This window comes from Pituophis catenifer, unplaced genomic scaffold, assembly GCF_029215685.1.
Source record: "Pituophis catenifer annectens isolate HBS135680 unplaced genomic scaffold, rPitCat1.0.hap2 SCAF_2, whole genome shotgun sequence".
NCBI lineage: Eukaryota > Metazoa > Chordata > Lepidosauria > Squamata > Colubridae > Pituophis > Pituophis catenifer.
Window position 1 is genome coordinate 131,072,117 of NW_027256882.1, and position 20,594 is coordinate 131,092,710.

Here is a 20,594-nt window from a genome sequence, read left to right on the forward strand (position 1 = left end):
TGCTTTTAAAAGTAAAAAAAAAGCCTCTGATGATCACGCGGCTCAGCTGGGATCGTCAAAGGCTTTTACAAGCGTTTTTTTTTGTAGAAAAAATGGTTTTAAAAGCCTCTGACGATCCAAGCTGAGTTGCCTGATCGGCAGAGACTTTTAAAAGAAAAAAAAGCCTCTGCCAATCAGGCAACTCAGCTGGGATCATCAGAGCCTTTTGAAAGCATTTTTTTACAACCTCTTCACCAAAGAGGTTGTAGAAAAAATGGTTTTAAAAGTTAAAAAAAAAAATTGGCCACGCCCACCCAGTCACATTACCCTCCCCAGCAAGCCACGCCCACAGAATCAGTAGTAGCAAACTTTAGATTTCACCACAGACAGACAGACAGATAGATCAATCAGAGGCAAATGGTTGTCTGATTCTATACAATGAGAGAAAATGTCATTTTCTAATGTCCTGATATGCCAATTTGACCTAGAATAGATAAGGGGAGCACTATTGTTAGGAATACACCATACCTTTGGAATGTGATCACTGTAGTTTCTGGGCACAAGAAGGAGTATACTTTGCTTATAACATTACTCTTTATAAATTCATTTGACTGGAAAAACCTCTTTCTCTACCTAGTTGCAGCATCCAAACATTTTAACATATTGGATTGCTTAGCACCATTTTTTATAGTGTTCGTGTTGTTTTTCTTTAAAGACTGAGTTCTGGGAGGGGAGAAATCGTAATTGGAAATGCTGGTACTATCCATGTCTTGTGACATTTGTCTGTATCAAAGGTCCCAGTGTCTTTCTGATGACTAACTTGAAGAAAAAGGCTTTGACACAACCCACTCTATTGTTGCTTTTTACCCAGTGACTTCTGGGAATTATCTTGCTTCCTGCCCCATGCCCATTCTTAGTTACTTGCCAAATATCTCTGGCTGATGCCCTGCATCTCTTAGACAGGAGTGAGCAAGGGACACACTTTGAATGAAGGAGAAGTGAAGCAGCGTAGGATTAAACTAGCTGTAGAGAACTTTAGGGAAAACGTGAAAATCCCTAGTGTGTCTAGACCTAGAACTTGGTAAAGAATTATTCGCAAGGTTTCTTGTGACATTTCTTGTGTAAAAGTTATTTGATGTACAAGAAAAAGAGGTAGCTCCAATGCCAAGAAAGTAGGAAAGAACAAAGAAATACTTTTCACCACCACTCCTTGCAGGACCTCATGCTAATTCAAAAGGAATTATTAAGGCAGTAAAGCTGAAGTTCAGCGTCTGACATTTTAGAAGCAGGACTGAAACCATTAATCATTTTTGAGACATATAATTCATCAAAGATTGTTACTCAGACTTAAAAATATTTCTGACACAAAAAGACTGTTCAAAGTGGACATCAGTATATCTTTTGTTTAGTAGAAATAGTGTTACCTTCATTAAATATGCTCAAACTGTGTTCTTCAGTATACAACATAGATATATCTGTATAGTATAGATTCATGGATGTCTCGTAGGGTCACATAGGAATTAAGTGTTCGTTTCAATTATGACTCACACCATCATTCTTAAACTACTTCAATATAAGAGAGTTGGAAGGGACCTTGGAGGTCTTCTAGTCCAACCCTGCTCGAGCAGGAGACCCCATGCCCTTTCAGACAAATGGCAGTCCAATCAATCTCTTCTTAATAATCTCCAGTGATGGGGCACCCACAATTTCTAGAGGCAAACTATTCTACTGATCAACTGCTCTGTCAGGAAATTTCTCTCTAGTTCTAGATTGGTTCTCTCCTTGATTAGTTTCCATCATTTGCTTCTTGTCCTACCCTCAGGTGCTTTGGAGAATAAGTTGTCCCCCCTTTCCCCCTTCTTGTGGAAGCTCCTCACATATTGGAACACTGCTATGTCACCCCTATTCCTTCTTTTCACTAGACTAGACATTTCCAATTCCTGCAACATTCTTCCTTTGTTTTAGCCTCCAGCCCCCTAATCATCTCTGTTGCTCTTCTCTGCACTCTTTCTAAGTCTCAAAATCTTTTTTGTATTATGTTGATCAAAACTGGATGCAATATTCCAAATGTGATCTTACCAAGACATTATAAAGTGGTATTAACACTTTCTGTGATCTTGATTCTATCCCTCTGTTAATACAGCCTAGGATTATATTGGGGTTTTTTGGTGGCTGCAGCACACTGTTAGCTCATATTGAAATGATTGTTCATTAGGACTCCTAGATTGCTTTCACCATTACTGCTATTGAGCCAGGTACCATCTATTTTGGATCTGGGCATTTGTTTTTTCTTGCCTAAGCGTAAACCTTACTTTTTTGCATATTTCCCTCCATGTAGATGTAGTTCCATTAAAGACTACATGATGAATGTGGTTTGTCAGCCAGTTATGAATCCATCTGGTGGTGATGCTATTTATCCCACCTTTTTCTATCTTATCAAGAATTAGGTTGTGATCTACTTAGTTGAATACCTTACTGAAATCCAAGTATACAATGTCCACAGCATTTCTCTGATCCACTAATTTAGTCATTTTGTCAAAGAATGCAGTAAGATTGCAATGACCTATTTTTGACAAATCCATGTTGGCTTCTGGTTATAATGTTATATGAGTTTGCCTTGAAAACAACTCCAATTCTACCATTGATGCAGAATGCAACAATCTCACCTACAAACAGAGAGGGATAGTTCTACGTGCAGTAACATATCTTGCAGACACGGCATTCGTTGCAATTGATTTCAAGGCTCAATTCAACGTTCTGGTTTTGACCTAAAAGTAGTCCTCAATTTATAATGGCAATTGAGACTGGAATTTCTGTGATTAAGTAACAGCACTTAAAGTTATATACTGCTTCCCAGTGCTTTACAGCCCTCTCTAAGCGGTTTACAGAGTTAGCATATTGCCCTCAACAATCATTTTACTGACCTCAGAAGGATGGAATGCTGAGTCAACTTTGAGCTGGTGAGAATTGAACTGCTGGTACTGCATTAGCCTGCAGTACTACATTCTAGCTGTATCAATGCAGTTGTAAAGCACAACTACTTTGCTTAGCAACAGCAATCAATCCCTGCAAGTGTTGGCTGTTGTGATTAACCGAATCCTGTGGCTAGCTAAGGCAATTTTCTGCCGGCTTCCTACAACCAAATCAGTGGACAAGCCAGCAGAAAGTTCCAAGTCCCAGGCTGGCAGGCAGATAAATGACTAATTCTAGATGGGATAGGGAGCATGGTGGAGCACTAGAGATGCAGTGTGGATCGGAGAGGATGTGCAAGGGTCAGTGAGGGTGTGGCACAGGCCAGGGAAGGTACATGGGGGTGTCTGAGTGGCTGGTTGTGCAAGCATAGAGGGACTGGTGGAGGGTGTGCAGTGGAGAAGACTTATCTCGGTGACTTGTGACCTTCCCTGCTGACTTCCCCTTTGACTTTCTGTGGAATTCAGCAGGAAAGGTTGCAAACTATGATTGAAGAACACTACAGCTGATCATAAGTGGGAACAGGTTGCCAAATGCCCAAATCACAAACATATGATTGAGGATGCTGAGATGACAGAACTCCAAGGACCAGTTATAATGTTCAATGCCATTGTAATTTCAAACGGTTTCTGAATAAATGATCATAGAGCGAGGATTACCTTATAGAGCTAAACACAGTCCATAACCACAAAATGGTCTTTTTCTCCCTTGGATTTAGCCTAAAATGCCCCTTTTCCACATGAGATGAAAGGTATGGGGTCCTCTGAAGAGCTTGTATTCAGCTATTGAATTGAGTGTTTTGCTTGTCTCATGATAATTAATCTCAGTGTAATTCCCTCTGCTTATTTCTCTTGCCGCCTTGAATCTATAGATAGTGTTTTCATTGTCTTGCTGGAGTTGTTGCTAGAACTTTTTCCTAACTTGCATCATTGCATTGTCTTAATCTGCAGTTATTGCATCCACGGTGCAGCTTCTCACTGAGTCTATCCACAGCCAGCTAGTCGATGAAACCAGGTTCCTTAACTGTTGCATCTCCTGTGCGGTAGTTGGGAATGGAGGAATTTTGAATGGGTCTCGCCAAGGGAAGAAGATAGATGCTCATGACTTTGTCTTCAGGTAGAAACCCTCTTCCTTTGAAAGGGACAGAGGCATCATTTCTGGGTGGTTATGGATATTTAAAACCCCCACAAGATCCATGCTCTTAAACTTTCAGAATAAAATCTCAGACATTTAAGTTATTTACTTAGTTGTGCCTTGTTGATAACTATATTCTTGAGGCTTTGCTTCTTTTGTTCCTTACAGGCTTAACGGGGCAGTCACCAAAGGTTTTGAGGAAGACGTTGGGACCAAGACTTCCTTCTATGGCTTTACAGTGAACACTATGAAGAATTCCCTTGTTGCTTATGCAGAATATGGCTTCACACAGATCCCTCAGGGAAAAGTAAAAGCACAACTACATTCTTCTTTTCAATTGCAGGATTGAGGAGTCCTTGGTGCTCGCTGAGCTTGCTTGTTTTCTTGCAGACATTTCATTACCCTAACAAGGTAGTATCATCAGTGCTAGTAAGGAGTGCTGTTTGCTATCAGTTTATATTCTGGTGACTTGCCTGTCTGTGTGGGTGGGGGAGGTCTTAGGGATTTTTGGGTTGGGCTGTTTACTGATGGCTCTGTCAGTTTCTGCAATGAAACATCTGCAAGAAAACAAACACGCTCAGAGCACCAAGGACCCCTAAATTTTAACCCTGAGCTACAAATATTCTCCTTAATTGCAGGATTAGACTAAGATACTATTAACTTCAGTCACATTTGCTCTAATGTAGGTAGCTGGTTTTGCAGATTATTGCCTGTAGAATACTTTTCAGTCCAGGAAAGTTGAACAATAAGAGTTTTTCCAGCTTCACTTTTTAAAATCTTGTATGATTTTTAGTGGTAGGCTTGATGCTAAAACAGCATCAGTGTGAAGACTTCCTAAACTAAATCAGCTATTTAAGCATATGTGAAGGCTTTCAAAAACTATCAAATCATGGCTATACAATGCCCACTAAATATTTATTGTAGAAGGAGTAAAAACTGGGAACAGAGATACAAAATGGTTTATCTGGGAAAAGTTATACATAAATGGCTGGAATTATACATGCTTCACTGCAACATATTTTCCTTTGTCAAACCTCATGCTTACATTTCCTTTTATGTTGGTTGTAGGACATACAGTACATTTTCATTCCATCAAATGTACGAGACTACGTCATGCTTCGGTCTGCCATTTTGGGCAGTCCTGTCCCAGAGGGCTATGACAAGGGTGATACGTAAGTAATTCTGCTTGCACAATTCTTGTTCCTATACTTCATGGTTTTGTACCATATACAATGTTATTTTAATGTTTTTAAACTTCTGGTTCAGCATGTGACCTCACCATCACAAGATCTATTGACCACATGAAGCCCTTATAAACAAAAGAACACTGACATCCCCTAAACTCCGCTGAAGATGTTACCTAGCCTGGTAACAAAATGTTCAGAAACCAATCCACAAGCACGGAGAACGAACCCTCACCCACACCACTTTCTCTCACTTTTGGGGATTGGATTATACTAATCCTAATCTGCATTCTGTGTTATGTTCCTCTCTCTTTTCAGAAATATCCACTATATTAAAAACTTTCCACTTATAAAGCAGATTAAACTGTGGGCAACCCAGTACATTTCTTTAGATAGAGTGTTTTCTGTACCACAGAGTCACATATGGTAACATAACTGGAAAGTGCATCACAGAGACTGTTGCTGGAATGGGTATTTCTCTTACATGCACATACAACATCAACATAAAACATCATGCACAACTCCCCTACATCCCTTATAAATCGTCCTGTTGATAGCACATGTTATAGAAAGAAAGGTGGAAGAGGATAACTCTCCTTGCATGCCACGCTATCCTCTCTCTTGTGCCTCTCTTGAGCTGGAAAAAGTAAGATTATTGAAGAAGTTGATGGCAAAATTTAGCTGGATTAGGGAGGCTTGGTATCCTGATGGGTCAGAGTGAAGGCTTCCATGGGCAGCATTGGAAGTCCCCTTTGACATCTTGACACTAGGCTCCAAATCATGTCTTGAATATTTGGAGTTTCTTTTTTCACTGTGAATACTGTTGTTTCAGATCTTGCCAAGAGTGCTATTGTTTAATTTCTCAAATTTCTTTCCAGTTGTGGGGTTAATTGAGTTGCTTAATCACAGAAGTGTTACTAAAGCTTTCCCCCCCCCCTTTTGTTTCTTTCCATAGCCCTTGGAAATATTTTGGATCTGAGACATCTGCAGGGAAATTCAAGTTGCTGCACCCAGAATTTATGCATTATCTAAAAGAAAGGTGATGTTTTTGAGTTTTTTATTGCTGCAAGAAAACTTGCTGTTAAGAGCAGTTGATTATTCACTGAATAGCCATTTATGTATCAATAGTAATAGCAGTAGCACTTAGATCTGTGATGGCAAATCCAATGGCACGTGTGCCACAGGTGGCACATGGAGCCCTCTCTGTGGGCACGTGAGCTGTCGCCCAGCTTGGCTTCACCCCGCATGCATGCGCGCCTCCCGCCAGCCAACTGATTTTCGTGTCTCTGCTCTGCAGCGCATGTGCAGGGGGCAGGGGGCATCCGGGAGATGCGTGTGCATGCCCGGGGGGTTGCGGGGGGAGCACGGAAGGGTGCTACCCCCCCATGGCCCATTTTTGGTCCCAGGAAGCTGCAGGGAGGCCTACTAGGACCAAAACGGGGTGGGGGGTCGTGCGTGCATGCATGGGGGAAATGCGGCGGGGGGTTGTCACGCGCGCACGTGCTGGGGGAGGGGGGTGTCACATGCACTTTGCAATTTGGGTGCCGGCACGTGTGTGCACACACTTTTGGCACGCGATGACAAAAAGGTTAGCCATCACTGACTTAGACTTATATACCGCTTCATAGTGCTTTTACAACCCTCTCTAAGTGGTTTACAGAGTCAGCATATTGCCTCCAACAATCTGTGTCCTCATTTTACCCACCTCGGAAAGATGGAATGCTAAGTAAACCTTGAGCCAGTGAAATTTGAACTGCCGAACTGCAGCTAGCAGTCAGCTGAAGTAGCCTGCAGTATGGCACTCCAACCACTGTGCCTCCTCAGCTCCATGGTACCTTTCACATAACTTTTCACATACGGGGCAGGGGCAAGGCTGAGAAGGGGATTTGAATATTTTGTTGACTGGTATGAACAGTAGCACAGAAGCAAACAACAGCATAGATGCATGTATTACATACCAGTTCATCTTTTGGGTTCCCAATATTTGGGTTTTGTTCAAAACTCCTACTCTTTTTGACCTGGAAACCCTAATGATATTTAATGATTTCCCCCCCCCCCCAATAATACAAACATGAAAGCAGGCATTTGAAAACACTCCATATCAGATTTTGTTAGTTTGGAAACCTAGCATGACAAGGAGACATGTGAAACCTTTCTAACATATGGAAACCAAGGGAGAGCAAAGTTTTCTGATTTTTCCAATAAAAAATTCTGCTGAACCTGCTTTTTTCTCTTCCCAGGTTTTTAAAATCAGAAATGATTAATTCTCAGTTTGGCCATCTCTACATACCCAGCACTGGAGCACTTATGCTTTTAACAGCTCTACACACTTGTGATCAGGTAATAATTCCCATAGTGTAGTAGTTTTCCAATTTTTGGTAGCTGATTTAACAGACAGCGGAGATTTAAAACTACTGGTGGGGTGAATTGGTACCTTACGAAAAACAGTGAGAGAGGCATCAAATGGGAGACTTATCTTTTGCTTACAAGGTGCACTAATTCCCCTTGTGTGCTTTGGAGGAAATGGGAATGTTGCTTTTTTGTTTGTTACTCCAAACCATGTGCCATTTGGGCATCTGCTTCATGCTGGCTGACATTCCATCTGATGCAGCTTTGTTTCTCCAAGGAAATTCCTTGGCCATGTAAGCAGCCAGCATGAAAAACTGTATCTCTTGCTCCATGCCTCTCCCTCGCTCATCCTTTCACTTCCTCTCCTTCGTTAGGTCAGTGCCTATGGATTCATCACGGAGAATTACAAGTTGTTTTCGGATCATTACTACGAGCAGGAGAAAAAGCCCTTGGTGTTCTATGCCAATCATGATATGTTACTAGAAGCCGAGCTATGGAAGAGCTTACATCGAGTTGGCGTCATAAAGCTCTATCAGCGATGAATATTCGGGGGAGAAGGGGGGGAAAAAGGGTGCATCTTCCCTTGACTCTTTGTATGAGAGCTCTTCTCATGAAGAGGAGCCCTTTTTTTGTGTCTGTCCAGAAATGAAACTGATCAGCAGCGCACTCCAAACATATTGGACAGTCAAGGACTCTGGGAATCATTCCCATTGGATTTGGTACAGACAGACCCATCTGCTGTTAACAACGGTGCAGCCAGGAGATGCAGCAACATTACTGCTGTACAGGAGAATCTCAAATACAGTTTTATTTTATTTATTGTAGGCAAGCATTCTCCTATGCTTGCGTACATTATGCAGATTTGGGCGTCACTCCACTGTCCCCCCTTTAGGACATGTCCAGCTAATCGGTGCTGAGGACCACAGAACTTTGCTCACAACTATCATTTTACAGTCTTAAATGCAGAAGGCCACAACCATCAGAACAGGGCTCCTATTCACAAACTCTGCATGGCCTGCATCCAGAGAAAATGGCTTTATTGAAGGTTAATGTGTTCTAATAAAGTGAATACTATTCCAATAGTTGTTTCTAGTAAGAAGGGACATCTTCGCCAGTCTGTCTTGGACTATATAGATCTCTCATCCATCACAAACTTGAACTCAGGGATCCTTTGAGGTGTACAAATATTGGCCCCCTTCTGTTTTCACAATCAGCTGCAATAGTACTGAGTAATTCTTCCACCTCCACAGTGGGAGAGATCGGCCTTCTAACTGGATGTGGTAAGACTTGAAGACTACAACGTTCAAAATCAATCTGTGCTAAGAAAGTTGTGGGCAATACTTCTCTAAATGTTTCAGTAGCCTGGATTTCTCTAAAGACGAATTGTGGCTTGGGAAAAGGGATACTTGCAGATGCAAACCTAACCAAGTGTTCTTATTAAATGTATTTATATATAAAGTAGCAATAAATTTGAGAGTGTCACTGTTATTCAGATGATTCAGTTTTCTTTAAGAGCTAGAGAACACATGTTTTGACACCTCTGGAATATCAAAAAGCAAAATAGCCCCCCAATAAATAAATAAAAACAGCCAGTTTAATCTAGTGATTAAGGCACCAGGCTAAAACCAGAAGGCTGCGAGTTCTAGTTCCACCTTAATCATGAAAACCAGCTGGGTGACCTTGGGCCAGTCACTCTCAACCAACAATACCAAGACTTGGGCAACAAACTGGTCAATCAATTCCTGTCATAATCGATGGATCAACACTCAATGATCTGAAAAAATAAAAAATAGACACTGCACTTGTGGAAAAACACTAGGAAGAAAAAAACGAGGGATGAACAAGAGGCTAAAGGATCAGGAGGCAGAGTATTAAAGCAAAACGTGGGACTGTGGCACATGATTGTTCTCACAATATAGCTTGTTACAGTTATCCTTTGTTCCAAACAACCTACTCCTTGTTAAATGGCAGCATGAGAGGTTTCCATTGGCCATTATAACTAGCCCTACCAGATATTGTAAAGGAAGTTGGAAGCTTCTCACTTTTCTGGTCTTTAATTTTTCCTCCCTTTGGAGGTTGGCACCTATCAGCCCTTCAGCTGATCCATGTTAGGAATGCCCATATTACTATTACAGTATTATAAGATAATAGAATCTTGCAAGTCTGGATGTGCCTCCCCTCCCCCGTTTTCTTCAATGAGAACCAGAGATACCTGAAATGCTTTCTCAAATTACCCTAAACTCAAGATTTCATTTATCTGACTGGCCTTGGCTGTGGCTTTCTCCTATTCCTCAGTATTATTCCTACTGCCCATTACAAGTTTCAGTATCGCTCTTGTTTCCAATTCTTGCACCCATAGGGGTGAAAATAAGACCAGACCGGGACTCCATCTCAGATGAAAATCTTTGAAAGCCTAATGGGAACCCTCAAAGAAGGGAGATGACAATAGAAAGGAGCTGACTGACTGGGTGGAGTTACGTTCCCAGAAGACCAGGTCTGATAAGGTCAATTGGCTGGGTCAACTAGCTCAGATCTAGAATAGTATAATACAGCGGTTCTCCGGACCACCAGCAGAAATGGTTTTGCACACATAACGTAATCCTGCCCATGTGCAAATGAAGTTTCATATGCTCCCCTTCCACTTGTACAGCCCGGTTCCCAACAGCCTGAGTTGTGGACTCCTGCTTACAATGCACTTAAGTCACTTCATGAGAATTAAGCATGTTCTAGCGAAACTAGGATTTATGTTTTCTTCACTAAATTTTTGACAGCAGTTAGGATTTTGTATTTTGCCTTAAGTGTTCCTTGCCATGAAATGGCAGTTAATACTGTTGCCGATTTCACACAATCTCAATTTGGAGACCCAAGGTTGCGTAAGGATGGATTGGGAGGCTGGGATTGCAAATTGCCAACCATTGTGATATAACTTCTGTAATCAATCCTTCATTTGTTCTCATTGTTCTGAACCCAGTTGTTCCAGTCCAAGAATTCTAGAATTTGTTAAAGGATTCCTATCATTTGTACTATAGGTGGGTCAATAGCTAGACATATGCCACTCCATTGCATCTCCTCTCTTTTGGAAGCAAATGGAGAACTGGGTTTGCTTTTGTTTGCTTGGGTGTTTGCTGCTAGCATTAGGGTCCCATTTGGTCAAAATTGATTGCCTGCCTGCTTTTACAGCTGCATTGAGACATGAAACAACCACAAAGTCTTAAAACCCTTCTGCTATATAATTTCCTCCTTGTTATTGCATGTAGAGGATTCAAAATTGACCCTGTCCCTGCAATGTAGCACCACACAATTTCAGGATGCGGAGACCATTCCCCCCCCCCCACCCCCAATTGTGCATAGAACTGGCTGCAGATTCTGAATTCCAAACTTTTAAACTTAGGAATTTCAAGGCTTCACATTAAGGAACAAGAGGCTATAAAACACATTCAAATTGCAAACTGACATTAGTGGGATCTTCAGTTCTTTATGATGCTTTCCTTTACTGCTTTCCCAGTCTTTGTCTTCTCCATATTTTAAATAACATCTCTAAAAAATCGGAATGATTATTACAACATGCTGTCTTTATATCAAGTTTGAAACTTTGATTTCATAATGATCTGTCTTACTTCAACCCACTTATTGATTTAATCAAAACTCAATATAAGTCATTTTCACATGTGTGATTATATTTGTTTAAAAGGCTGGCATAGGGTCAGAGCCAACAGTATTTTTTTAATCAGGAAGGTAAAACTTTTTTTTCCTAGGATGAAGCTTCAAGGCCTGTGAATAACAAACTGGAGTTGATCTCATCCAAAGTGGGAATGGAATCCCCCAAAATGGGCAGAGCAATATAATTTAAAATAAAATTATAAAAATTTTATTAACAATTATTGAAATTTACTTGTCTTACCATTTCCTATATAATCATATTCGCCTGCTCTCAGGTTAAAAAATAAAAATTCAATTGCTACTTTTGGAAACGTTTTGGAGGCATCAGCCCAGATGCCATAACAGAATGTGTGGTGAGAAACATGGGTCACTGAATAGGTTTTTTAAAAAAAAATGGAGAAGGGGAAAAAAAATCTAGCGCTACCCAGGTGCATTATGCAATCTGAGCTATGTCATCCCTCTGCCCTTCTACAGGGTGCATGCTTTGTTTCATAGGGCGCACAACTTCATCTAGAAATGCAGTCATATTAAATGAGCGAGAAAACATTGCAGTTAATGGGGAGGGGGGGAATGTACCTAATGAGAGGGGAAGAGTAACTCTAACTGCGGTCCACATGGGCCAAAATTTCCTGTCAAGCTAATTAAACAACCACTAGGTTCCAAGAAGCAAATGGGATGTTGTTGACACAAGTAACCTTGCGAACACCTCACACTGGTGTTTGTATGATAAGTGTAAATAGCAACGAGAAGATCAGAATCATGTCTTTGTTCTGCTGAAAAGTAATGGCTAGTGACAGAGGGTTGCAAGCACATAAGGGGAATAGATGTAACCTGAAACGTTTTCCCACTTTGTATAATTGCATAAATGTTGAATGATCTTTGTGCTTTTGTTTCTTTTCATGGGGTGGAGGGTGGGAGAGAAGAGTAGAAAATTCTGTCCTTCTGACTGAATAAATTAAATCAAAAAGAAGGCCTAGCTGAAGAAGGGGAGGAAAAGAGGAGAAAAACATGTGCTTTCCGCTCATTATTGTAAAATGAATGAGCATACCCTACTCAGAAAAGGCATTCAGTCCTGCCCATTAGCTATTTTCTGTGAGTCCTACTAAGATAAAAGGAAGCGTGCAATAAAGGGAACATTTTCAAGCCAGCACAGAATACCACAACCACTGTCCTCATTATCACAAACACAAGAGTTCTCATGATAAGCTTGGCCTGAAGACCCTCAGGCATTGTTTAGAGACTGAGACTTCAGCGAGGAAATTACTGGTTCCAACCTTGGTTCGCACATGTAACAACCCATTGCCCCCTCCAGTCTGCAATACAAAAATATTCAACTTGCAGAAAGCTTAGGTAGAATAGCACACATATCCAAGGGTGTTGTTTTATGGAAGGCTCAACATGGCTAATGCCCAGTATGCTCCAGAATTCCATTATGAAAGTGTCCAGACTCTTTCTGCTGATTATGTAACACGGATGGCAAGCATTGAATAAAGCAATTATTGAAATAATGGCCATTGCCTAAAATTAATTATGTGAAACACTGAACAATGGGATGTGACACTAATTCACTTGGCTACCTCATCTCCAGATCAGGGGTAGCACATCTCTTGAATCCTAGTTATCTGAGAACATGAAGTGGCAGAGCAATAGTAAGGGCTCTTCTTGAGGGCTTCCTTGATGGACTGGACTGGTAACAAACTACAGGATGAGAGATCTTGTGTAATCTTTTAATGGCCTCCAGCCAGCTTAAAGACTTGAAACATCCTTTCTTCAACAGAGAAAAGGATTCAGCCGTTTTCAAAACCAACAAATATTGCTGAAATGTATTCCTGCTGTATTCTGATTATACCCATTAAAAAAATGTACATATAACATTTTATTAAAACCTTCCCCCAATCCTTTTTATTTATTTTTTATTTATTTATAATTTAATTTATATACCGCCCTTCTCCCGAAGGACTCTGGGCGGTGTACAGCCAATTAAAAACACAAGGTTCAAACAACAGTTTTAAAATAGTTAAAAGTATTAATTTCGGCCCAAATTTAAAACCCAATTTAAAACACCCAATTAAAAATCATTTACATAGATAGCCCTGCCTGGCGGAACAGCAAGGTCTTAAGGGCACAGCGAAACACATGGAGGTCGGAGATCTTGTGTATTTCCGGGGGCAGTTCGTTCCACAGGGCAGTATGTTTAATAAACATACTAAAACCTTATAGAACTGTTGGTGATAAAAGGAAGTGTGCAATAAAGGGAGCATTTTCAAGCCAGCACAGAATACCACAACCACTGTCCTCATTATCACAAACACAAGAGTTCTCATGATAAGCTTGGCCTGAAGACCCTCAGGCATTGTTTAGAGACTGAGACTTCAGCGAGGAAATTACTGGTTCCAACCTTGGTTCACACATTGTTATCCATTCAATCGTGTCAGATCCTTGGTGATTCTATGGGCCAGGCCTCTCTCCACATCATCCAATTCTGCTCTGCTTGCTGTCAGCCTTAACGGTATCCAGCCAGTGTTCTTTGGTGGCCTGATTTCCTTTTACTTCTAATTCTTCCAAACATAACTACTTTCTCCAGTGAATTCCCCTGGATGACATGACCAAAGTAAGTGAGAGACAGTTTCGCAATTTTGCCTTCCAGGTACACCTGTGTTATCCGCTCCAAAATCATATTCACCTTTCTGTTTCTTTAAACGGGCAATTTATACCTAAGCTATAAGAAATTAAGGGGGAAAAATACTATTAACACATGAATTTCACTCGATCACCCACTCTTTGACATGAGAACACGTTACCAACTCAGTGTGGCTGGATGCTCTAACACTACCAAGCTACCCCTTGCTAACTATACAAATGCAAAGTGAGGCTGACACCCTGGAATATAAAACCAAGGCAAGTGCTGCTGATAAAATCTTGATAGCCAGCAGTTTGGGAACAGAATTAGTTAGTACTGGAGTTTCCCTTTCGTGTGATCTTGCAGACCCCGAATGCTCATCTCCAGAGGATCCCCAAACCTCAGAATCACAAATTAAGAACCTACATTGTATTCGCTGGCATAACCTTTAGTTTTGTCTTGAAAAATGCCGTGGCATTTAAAACACCTACAGACAATGCAACAAAAGCAATTATGGTTCTTGCACGATATGTGCATCAAACATGTAATTTGCTTACACATTTGCTTTGAAAATGTATACACATTTTCAAAAAAGTATCTGATCCCCTGCTGATTTTGTATGTTTGTTCACTGACAAAGAAATGATGTCTGTAATTTTAATGGTAGGCTTGTTTTAACAGTGAAATAGAACCAACCCCCCCCTCCCAAAAAAAACCCACATTTCAAAAGTTATAAATTGACTTGCATTTTAATGAGTGAAATAAGTATTTCACCCCTTCGCAAAACATGACTTAGTACTTGGTAGCAAAACCCTTGTGAGCAATCAGAAGTCAGATGTGTCTTGTAGTTCTCCGGATCTCAGGAGGGATTTTGTCCCACTCCTCTTTGTAGAACCTCTCCAAGTCATTAAGGTTTCGAGGCCGACGTTTAGTAGCTCGAACCTTCAGCTCCCTCCAGATTTTAAATGCCGTGGCATTTAAAACACCTACAGACAATGCAACAAAAGCAATTATGGTCCTTGCAAGATATGTGTATCAAACATGGAATTCATTTTCACAATATTTGCTGGGAAAATGTATACATTTAGGCACATACGTACGCAGGGAAGCAGAATTCTACACACTCATTTTTTTTAATGTTCCATATGAAGCTTGAGGAAATGACTTTTTGATTGGGGGGGGAGTGGCCATGCCTTCTTTTCCCATCATTTTGGAAAGTAGGGAAGACATGGAACATGTCCACTTTGGTTTTGACAAATCTACGTTCTCTGACCAGATCATTTAATTCTGATTGTGCTATGAGATGAGGCTCACCACACATACTCAGTTCAAAATCTGGATCATTATCATTGTCTGTGCCTGACTGGTGCATTGCAGCATCTTTGTCTGTTTCGTTTAAGCTCCTTTTCTCTGGAGGGCTCAAATACTGGCAGATTGTCATCATGTTGCACTGGCCTCAGACTGGGTAAATTGTCTCCCTCTGAGTCAAATGGCTACCTAAATACTTCCTCTGGATATGTATGTGTACTCCTCTTGTATTACAGCTATGCTTGCCTGTACATGTGCATGGGGAACACAGGACTGGCAGCACGAATTTTGACCTTGATCATTTGACTGAGGGAGGCATAAACTGGAGTGGCCAGTGGCATTCTGAGCTACTGCCCAACTCCCAACTGAAATACACTTAAGAAAACTTGTTTTAGAAATGTTCTTCTTCACAGACCCAGCCCAGATTTGGCCCATTCCCAGTTTTTTTCTGATGCTAACTGCGACTGTCACTCCTAAAGTGATCCTGTTCTGTTTTGGAATTATTCAACTGACAGAGCGAGCCTTGAAAGACCCTTTACCACATTTATTTCCTATGTCCCATTGGGGTGGAAAGAATTACAAGGTAGAGAAAAGTATGGAGAGTTTCTTTGTAATCAAATAATGTGTTTGCGCAAACAGATGCTCTGGGAAATCTATGTTCCACTCTGGGTCACATGACCAAGATGGAAAGGCCTTAGAATGGAAGAGTTGACAACATTCCAAGCCGCTGCTTCCAATGACTTCTTCCATCAGGATGCATTTGGTTTTCTCCACAGCCCCTAGCTAGACTGGATCTATTGTTAAATCCAATTTTTCTTTTCCCTGCCGGTTCCAGACACCAAATTTGGCTTGCTCTGGTTTTAGAGTGTGATCCTTGCTGACACACAGATAATTGCAATCTTCCTTACCAAATTTAACTCCACATTTTCACATTTTAGAAGGACCCTAAGCATAAACGTCTTCCTTTATTTCAATGACTGGCAATGTACAATCAAATGACATTATTGCCATATTCATGCTAACCCCCACGAACTGGATTATTCAATTGTCTGAATTCATACAAGACACTGGTCCTCGAGCTAGTCAACCACAATTTAGTGTAATGAGTCTTTGAAACCCAGTCCATGTCAAAGTGCTACTCACATCCAGATGTAATCTTGTCTGTCCCATTCCCAGCAGGCTTACATGGAACTCTGCTTCCAGGAAAAGTTTCAGAGGTGGGTTGGGCTGCTTTTGTTACCATCAAATGCTGACATTGTTCTAAAGGGGAAAAAGATACAATTGCTGCCTTTAAGTTGTAACTATCTCGAGAAGTCAATTTAATCATTTGCAAAGCAATTGCTACAGAAGACCACTCCCTGGTGGATAGCCTCAGCTGATATTAATTTTCCCTCACGGCTGAATTTTCAGACAGGGATAACATCACATCACAGGCTTGAGTGAACAAGTGCCAAAAGAACTGAAAAGCAGTTAAAATCCAGCTGGAGAAATGAGAACTCTTAAGTTAACACTGACTGATCTCGAAAAACTAAGGCAGGGTGGATTTAGTGCAAACAAGTGAGGACATTTACCAACAGTACCTGGAACCAGAAACTTCCCTGCTAAGTCGGATGGTCATAAAGCATGATGTCACATTACCACAGACTTATGATAACCATTCCAGCAGTCCAGTTGCTATTAGGTGAATTCCATTTAGTGACAGTGTCTCCGAGTTACATGATTGCCATTTGTGAACTCCTTCCAGCTTCCTCTTTTGACTTTGCTTGTTGGAAGCTGGCAGTGAAGGTTAAATATGGTGATCATGTGCAATTAATATCATTAATTGCAAAGCCAGTTGCCACATGCCTGAATCACAATCACAGGATCATGCTGACCCTGGAATGGCTGCAACTATGAGCTTGGGTTGTAAATCCCACTCGTTCAGCACATCATTAGCTTTGAATAGTCACTGAACAAGTGGTTGTTAAATGAGGACTGCCTGTATTTGCATGAGGGACCAGAAAACCCCAAAGTTATGCCTTTTGTTTTGTCTCAACGCAATATTTAAACCCTACCACTTGGTTTACAAATTATAAGGATTGTGGAAACCTACCACAATTCAATTTGGTCAACTAACCTGACTAATATACATGGCCCTGAACAAGCTGCCAGCAAGCTACCAATCAGTCACCCAAGATTATGCAAGTGTAATTTGGAGTAAAGTAAGAGTTCTTAATCCTCAAGCAGCACAATAATATGTACACCTTGACTCTCCAAACAAAAAGAATGCATCCCATTGGATGTGTTTAGAGTATTCCAGCAAGTTACAAACATAGAAGCATTATTTCCTGTTTCTGATTAATACTCTAAATTTTGTTATCTTCAGAATGCCTACAAAGTTTTAAAATGGAAAGATTACTGGGTAATTGACTAAGTGGAAAAGTTCAAGAGTTCTCTTGACCACTGAGCTCAGACTAAATTTTTACATGTCAGGCCAAAAAAGAAAATCTGTTTGGAGCAGTTGGCCATTTGGGTTTTTTCCCCAGAAACATGGAGCAGCACTCACATTTTTCAAATATTTGAAAATGGCAATTCTCTGCTTTAACAGTATCTGACTTTCATAACTGCAACCCTCAAGTGCATCCAAGCACACACATACCTTGGAATGTAGATCAGAAGAGATGCATCACTAACACTCTTTTCTCCAAAAAGGGATTTTCTTGGGTTTAGAGCTTACAATGAAGTTATGTGACATCTGCATTCCTGCCTGGGTTGACTCCCATGACCAATACCTGCATCCTTGCAAACCTGAGGATCAGTTACACATATTATCAGAAGCAGCTTTATTTTTACGTCATTTGCTTTTAAATTTTCCAGGACTGAGCTTCAGAATCCACAATTCCACAAAAAGAATGACATTCTCTTTTCAGACAGGGATAACTCTGAATCATCAGTAGCTCAGTTCTTTATAACTTTGATGAAAGTTACTAAACCAATCCAAATCTTGTCTTTTGAGCAGCAAACAAATCCTAATACTGACCCCTAGTGAATTTTAAACATACCTTATGCATGCAAGCTGATGGAGAGTTATGTCCTCCAATCCACAGAGACTTGAGATACTTCCATGCTGTATGATATGCTATGTTAGGAAATAAATTATATTATTATTTTTTAATTTTTTATTGAAATTTATTATAATACAATACAATCAGTCAGACAGTGTTATTTTTCTACACAAGTTGGATTGATTCTTCCTTTACATTTCATCATTCCAAATTCCTATATGCATCTTAAAATTTGTATTAACTTTTATCTATTCTTTATTCGGTTATCAATCCACCTGTACCAATCATCCCACACCATGTGGGATAAATTATATTATTACGCATACTCGTGAACAGACACCCAACACATGCTGGGGAGCACACAACCTCTTAACAAAGCTTTTCCAAATTAATTCCCTCCAGGTACATAAAAATTATGGAATTGCAGTCTTATCACACAAGGGGTGGGGATAGAGTTGAACTGAAGAATCCACAAAAATGTACAAATGATAAAACTATTTCTGGTCACCTATTGTTCTGTGTAATCCTCTCTTTTTTTCTTAAAAAAACCCCCATCATATTCTTTAATCTTTGTGGAATGGTAACTTTCCAAAAATACTGATCTCAATTAAAGGAAGGTCCATAATTACAGAATAAAAACATAATCAGTGGATTCCTCGCCCCCCCCCCCGCCCCCAAGTTAAAGAAACAATTAAGTTTGCGTTTTACTAAAGCAGAGGTCTGCCCTCCATTTCGCAGGACGATCCCGCAGCATCAGCAGCAAAGAGCATTCCATCTCTGACTGCTGCTGTCTAATGATCGTCGGGATCTTTGCAATCTAGATGTGTTACCCTGACCGCCGCATGCACCATCAGAAAACGCCCGCCCGCACGAGTTTTCCAGCTCCTAGAAGCCAAAGTCTTCTAACCTTAAAAATAACGAAACGGCAGACGAAGCCTGTCAACCGATTCATCTTCTCTCTCGCTTCCCTCCCCACCCACCCCCCGTCCTTACTTCGGCCCCGCATCCTCTTAGAAAAAAAACTCCGCGAAGGATTGCATTGGATTCCCGCAAGAAGTCAACGTCTTACCCACCATCGCGCCGCGCCGCTCAAAGAAATGAACTCGCGCCTGCGCAAAATGGATTTTTACTTCCTCCGCCCGGGATGGAAGTCTCGTGGTCTCTCGCGCGACTCCAAAAACTCCCGGCAAGCGCGTGGCTCATTGGGAGGGGTATTTCGATAAGAGGGAATGTTTAGTGATCTGCAAACCTTGGAAGGCGGGCCTTTGTAAATGTAGGAGCTTGCTGCAGGAATATGGTTGCTTCGTCTTCGGCAGACGTTCCTCTGTTTAGAGTAGCGCATGTTCTTTAAGATTTGCCAGGTGGGTTCTGTTAATACGTTGCAAACATCCCCCCCAGAACCTGGAGATATCATAAAAGTTTGTTTATTGTGACATCAAGAGGTTTTTCCCCCCCCCCGGATCGCGGTTTATTTAATCCTGCAAGGCACTCTGCATTAGAAATAGGATCCAAGCATCTTTTTAAATAAATTTTAATTTGTTATGTTGATATGTTATATCCAACATATTCTTGGGGATCTCAAAGCAGATTACTAACACTTCCACCTCCTTTCCCCCCCACCCCCCACCCCCGATCTAAATACGGACATGTCATGCATTCACATCTGAATCGGGGGAAGAGTTTCTAATGGTTTCCTAGTGAGGAGATCATTTTTTTTTTTCATAGTTGTGACAAACTGACATTTTTACAAGAATCCATGCAGTTCTCAAGCCCTCTTTTTGCTCTGATCCAGCAGTTTAAGTGAACTTTAGTTGCCTTTCCACAATGCAGTCACTTTATATCTGCTTTAATAACAAGAGCTACATTTTAATTGTATTGCATATTTTCCACTCTTAAGCAGATCATTTGGAATTCTTTTCTAATCCCTATTTTTAAATTCCCTAAATAAGGTGGAAAACAACCCATCTCAAACTGAAAATTCCAGATCATTTATAAATATGTTCATAACTCTTCTCAATGCAGATTCTTGAAAGGCTGTACTGTGTTTATAGGTTCATTGCAAGAGTTGTCGATTTATTCCTATTTTCTGCTTCAAATTCTTTTTAAAGTGATCCAGTGGAGATGATCCAGTGGTGAAATCCAATTTTTTAAAATACCAGTTCTGTGGGCATGGCAGGGGAAGGCTACTGCAAAATCCCCATTCCCTCCCCACTCCTGGGGGAAGGATATTGCAAAATCCCCATTCCCTCCCCACTCCTGCGGGAAGGCTGCTGCAAAATCCCCATTCCCTCCCCACTCCTGGGGGGAGGCTACTGCAAAATCCCCATTCCCACCCCACTCTGCAGCC

General features: G+C 40.9%; 1 protein-coding gene, 1 long non-coding RNA gene and 1 other non-coding gene across 4 annotated transcripts in view; 1 reads left to right on the forward strand and 2 right to left on the reverse strand.

The window, feature by feature from the left end:
- ST6GALNAC2 (ST6 N-acetylgalactosaminide alpha-2,6-sialyltransferase 2) overlaps nt 1-8,696 on the forward strand; it is a 55,781-nt gene extending 47,085 nt beyond the window's left edge. For both annotated transcript variants that reach the window (XM_070934602.1, XM_070934603.1), the window contains 6 exons: nt 3,900-4,065; nt 4,252-4,390; nt 5,152-5,255; nt 6,223-6,306; nt 7,508-7,607; nt 7,991-8,696. In XM_070934602.1, coding sequence (XP_070790703.1) covers nt 3,900-4,065; nt 4,252-4,390; nt 5,152-5,255; nt 6,223-6,306; nt 7,508-7,607; nt 7,991-8,158 — 761 coding nt within the window. In that variant the 3' untranslated portion in view covers nt 8,159-8,696. The remainder of the gene's footprint in view (nt 1-3,899; nt 4,066-4,251; nt 4,391-5,151; nt 5,256-6,222; nt 6,307-7,507; nt 7,608-7,990) is intronic.
- Nucleotides 8,697-13,173: 4,477 nt separating this feature from the next.
- On the reverse strand, nt 13,174-18,322 carry LOC139310447 (uncharacterized). The gene is made up of 4 exons (XR_011599880.1): nt 18,245-18,322; nt 17,842-17,990; nt 16,347-16,463; nt 13,174-14,881 (listed from the first exon to the last, which is right to left on the reverse strand). It is a non-coding gene; the product is annotated as an uncharacterized lncRNA (long non-coding RNA).
- LOC139313481 (small nucleolar RNA R38) lies at nt 18,062-18,144 on the reverse strand. Its single transcript, XR_011600092.1, has one exon. It is a non-coding gene; the product is annotated as a small nucleolar RNA R38 (small nucleolar RNA).
- Nucleotides 18,323-20,594: the final 2,272 nt, after the last annotated feature.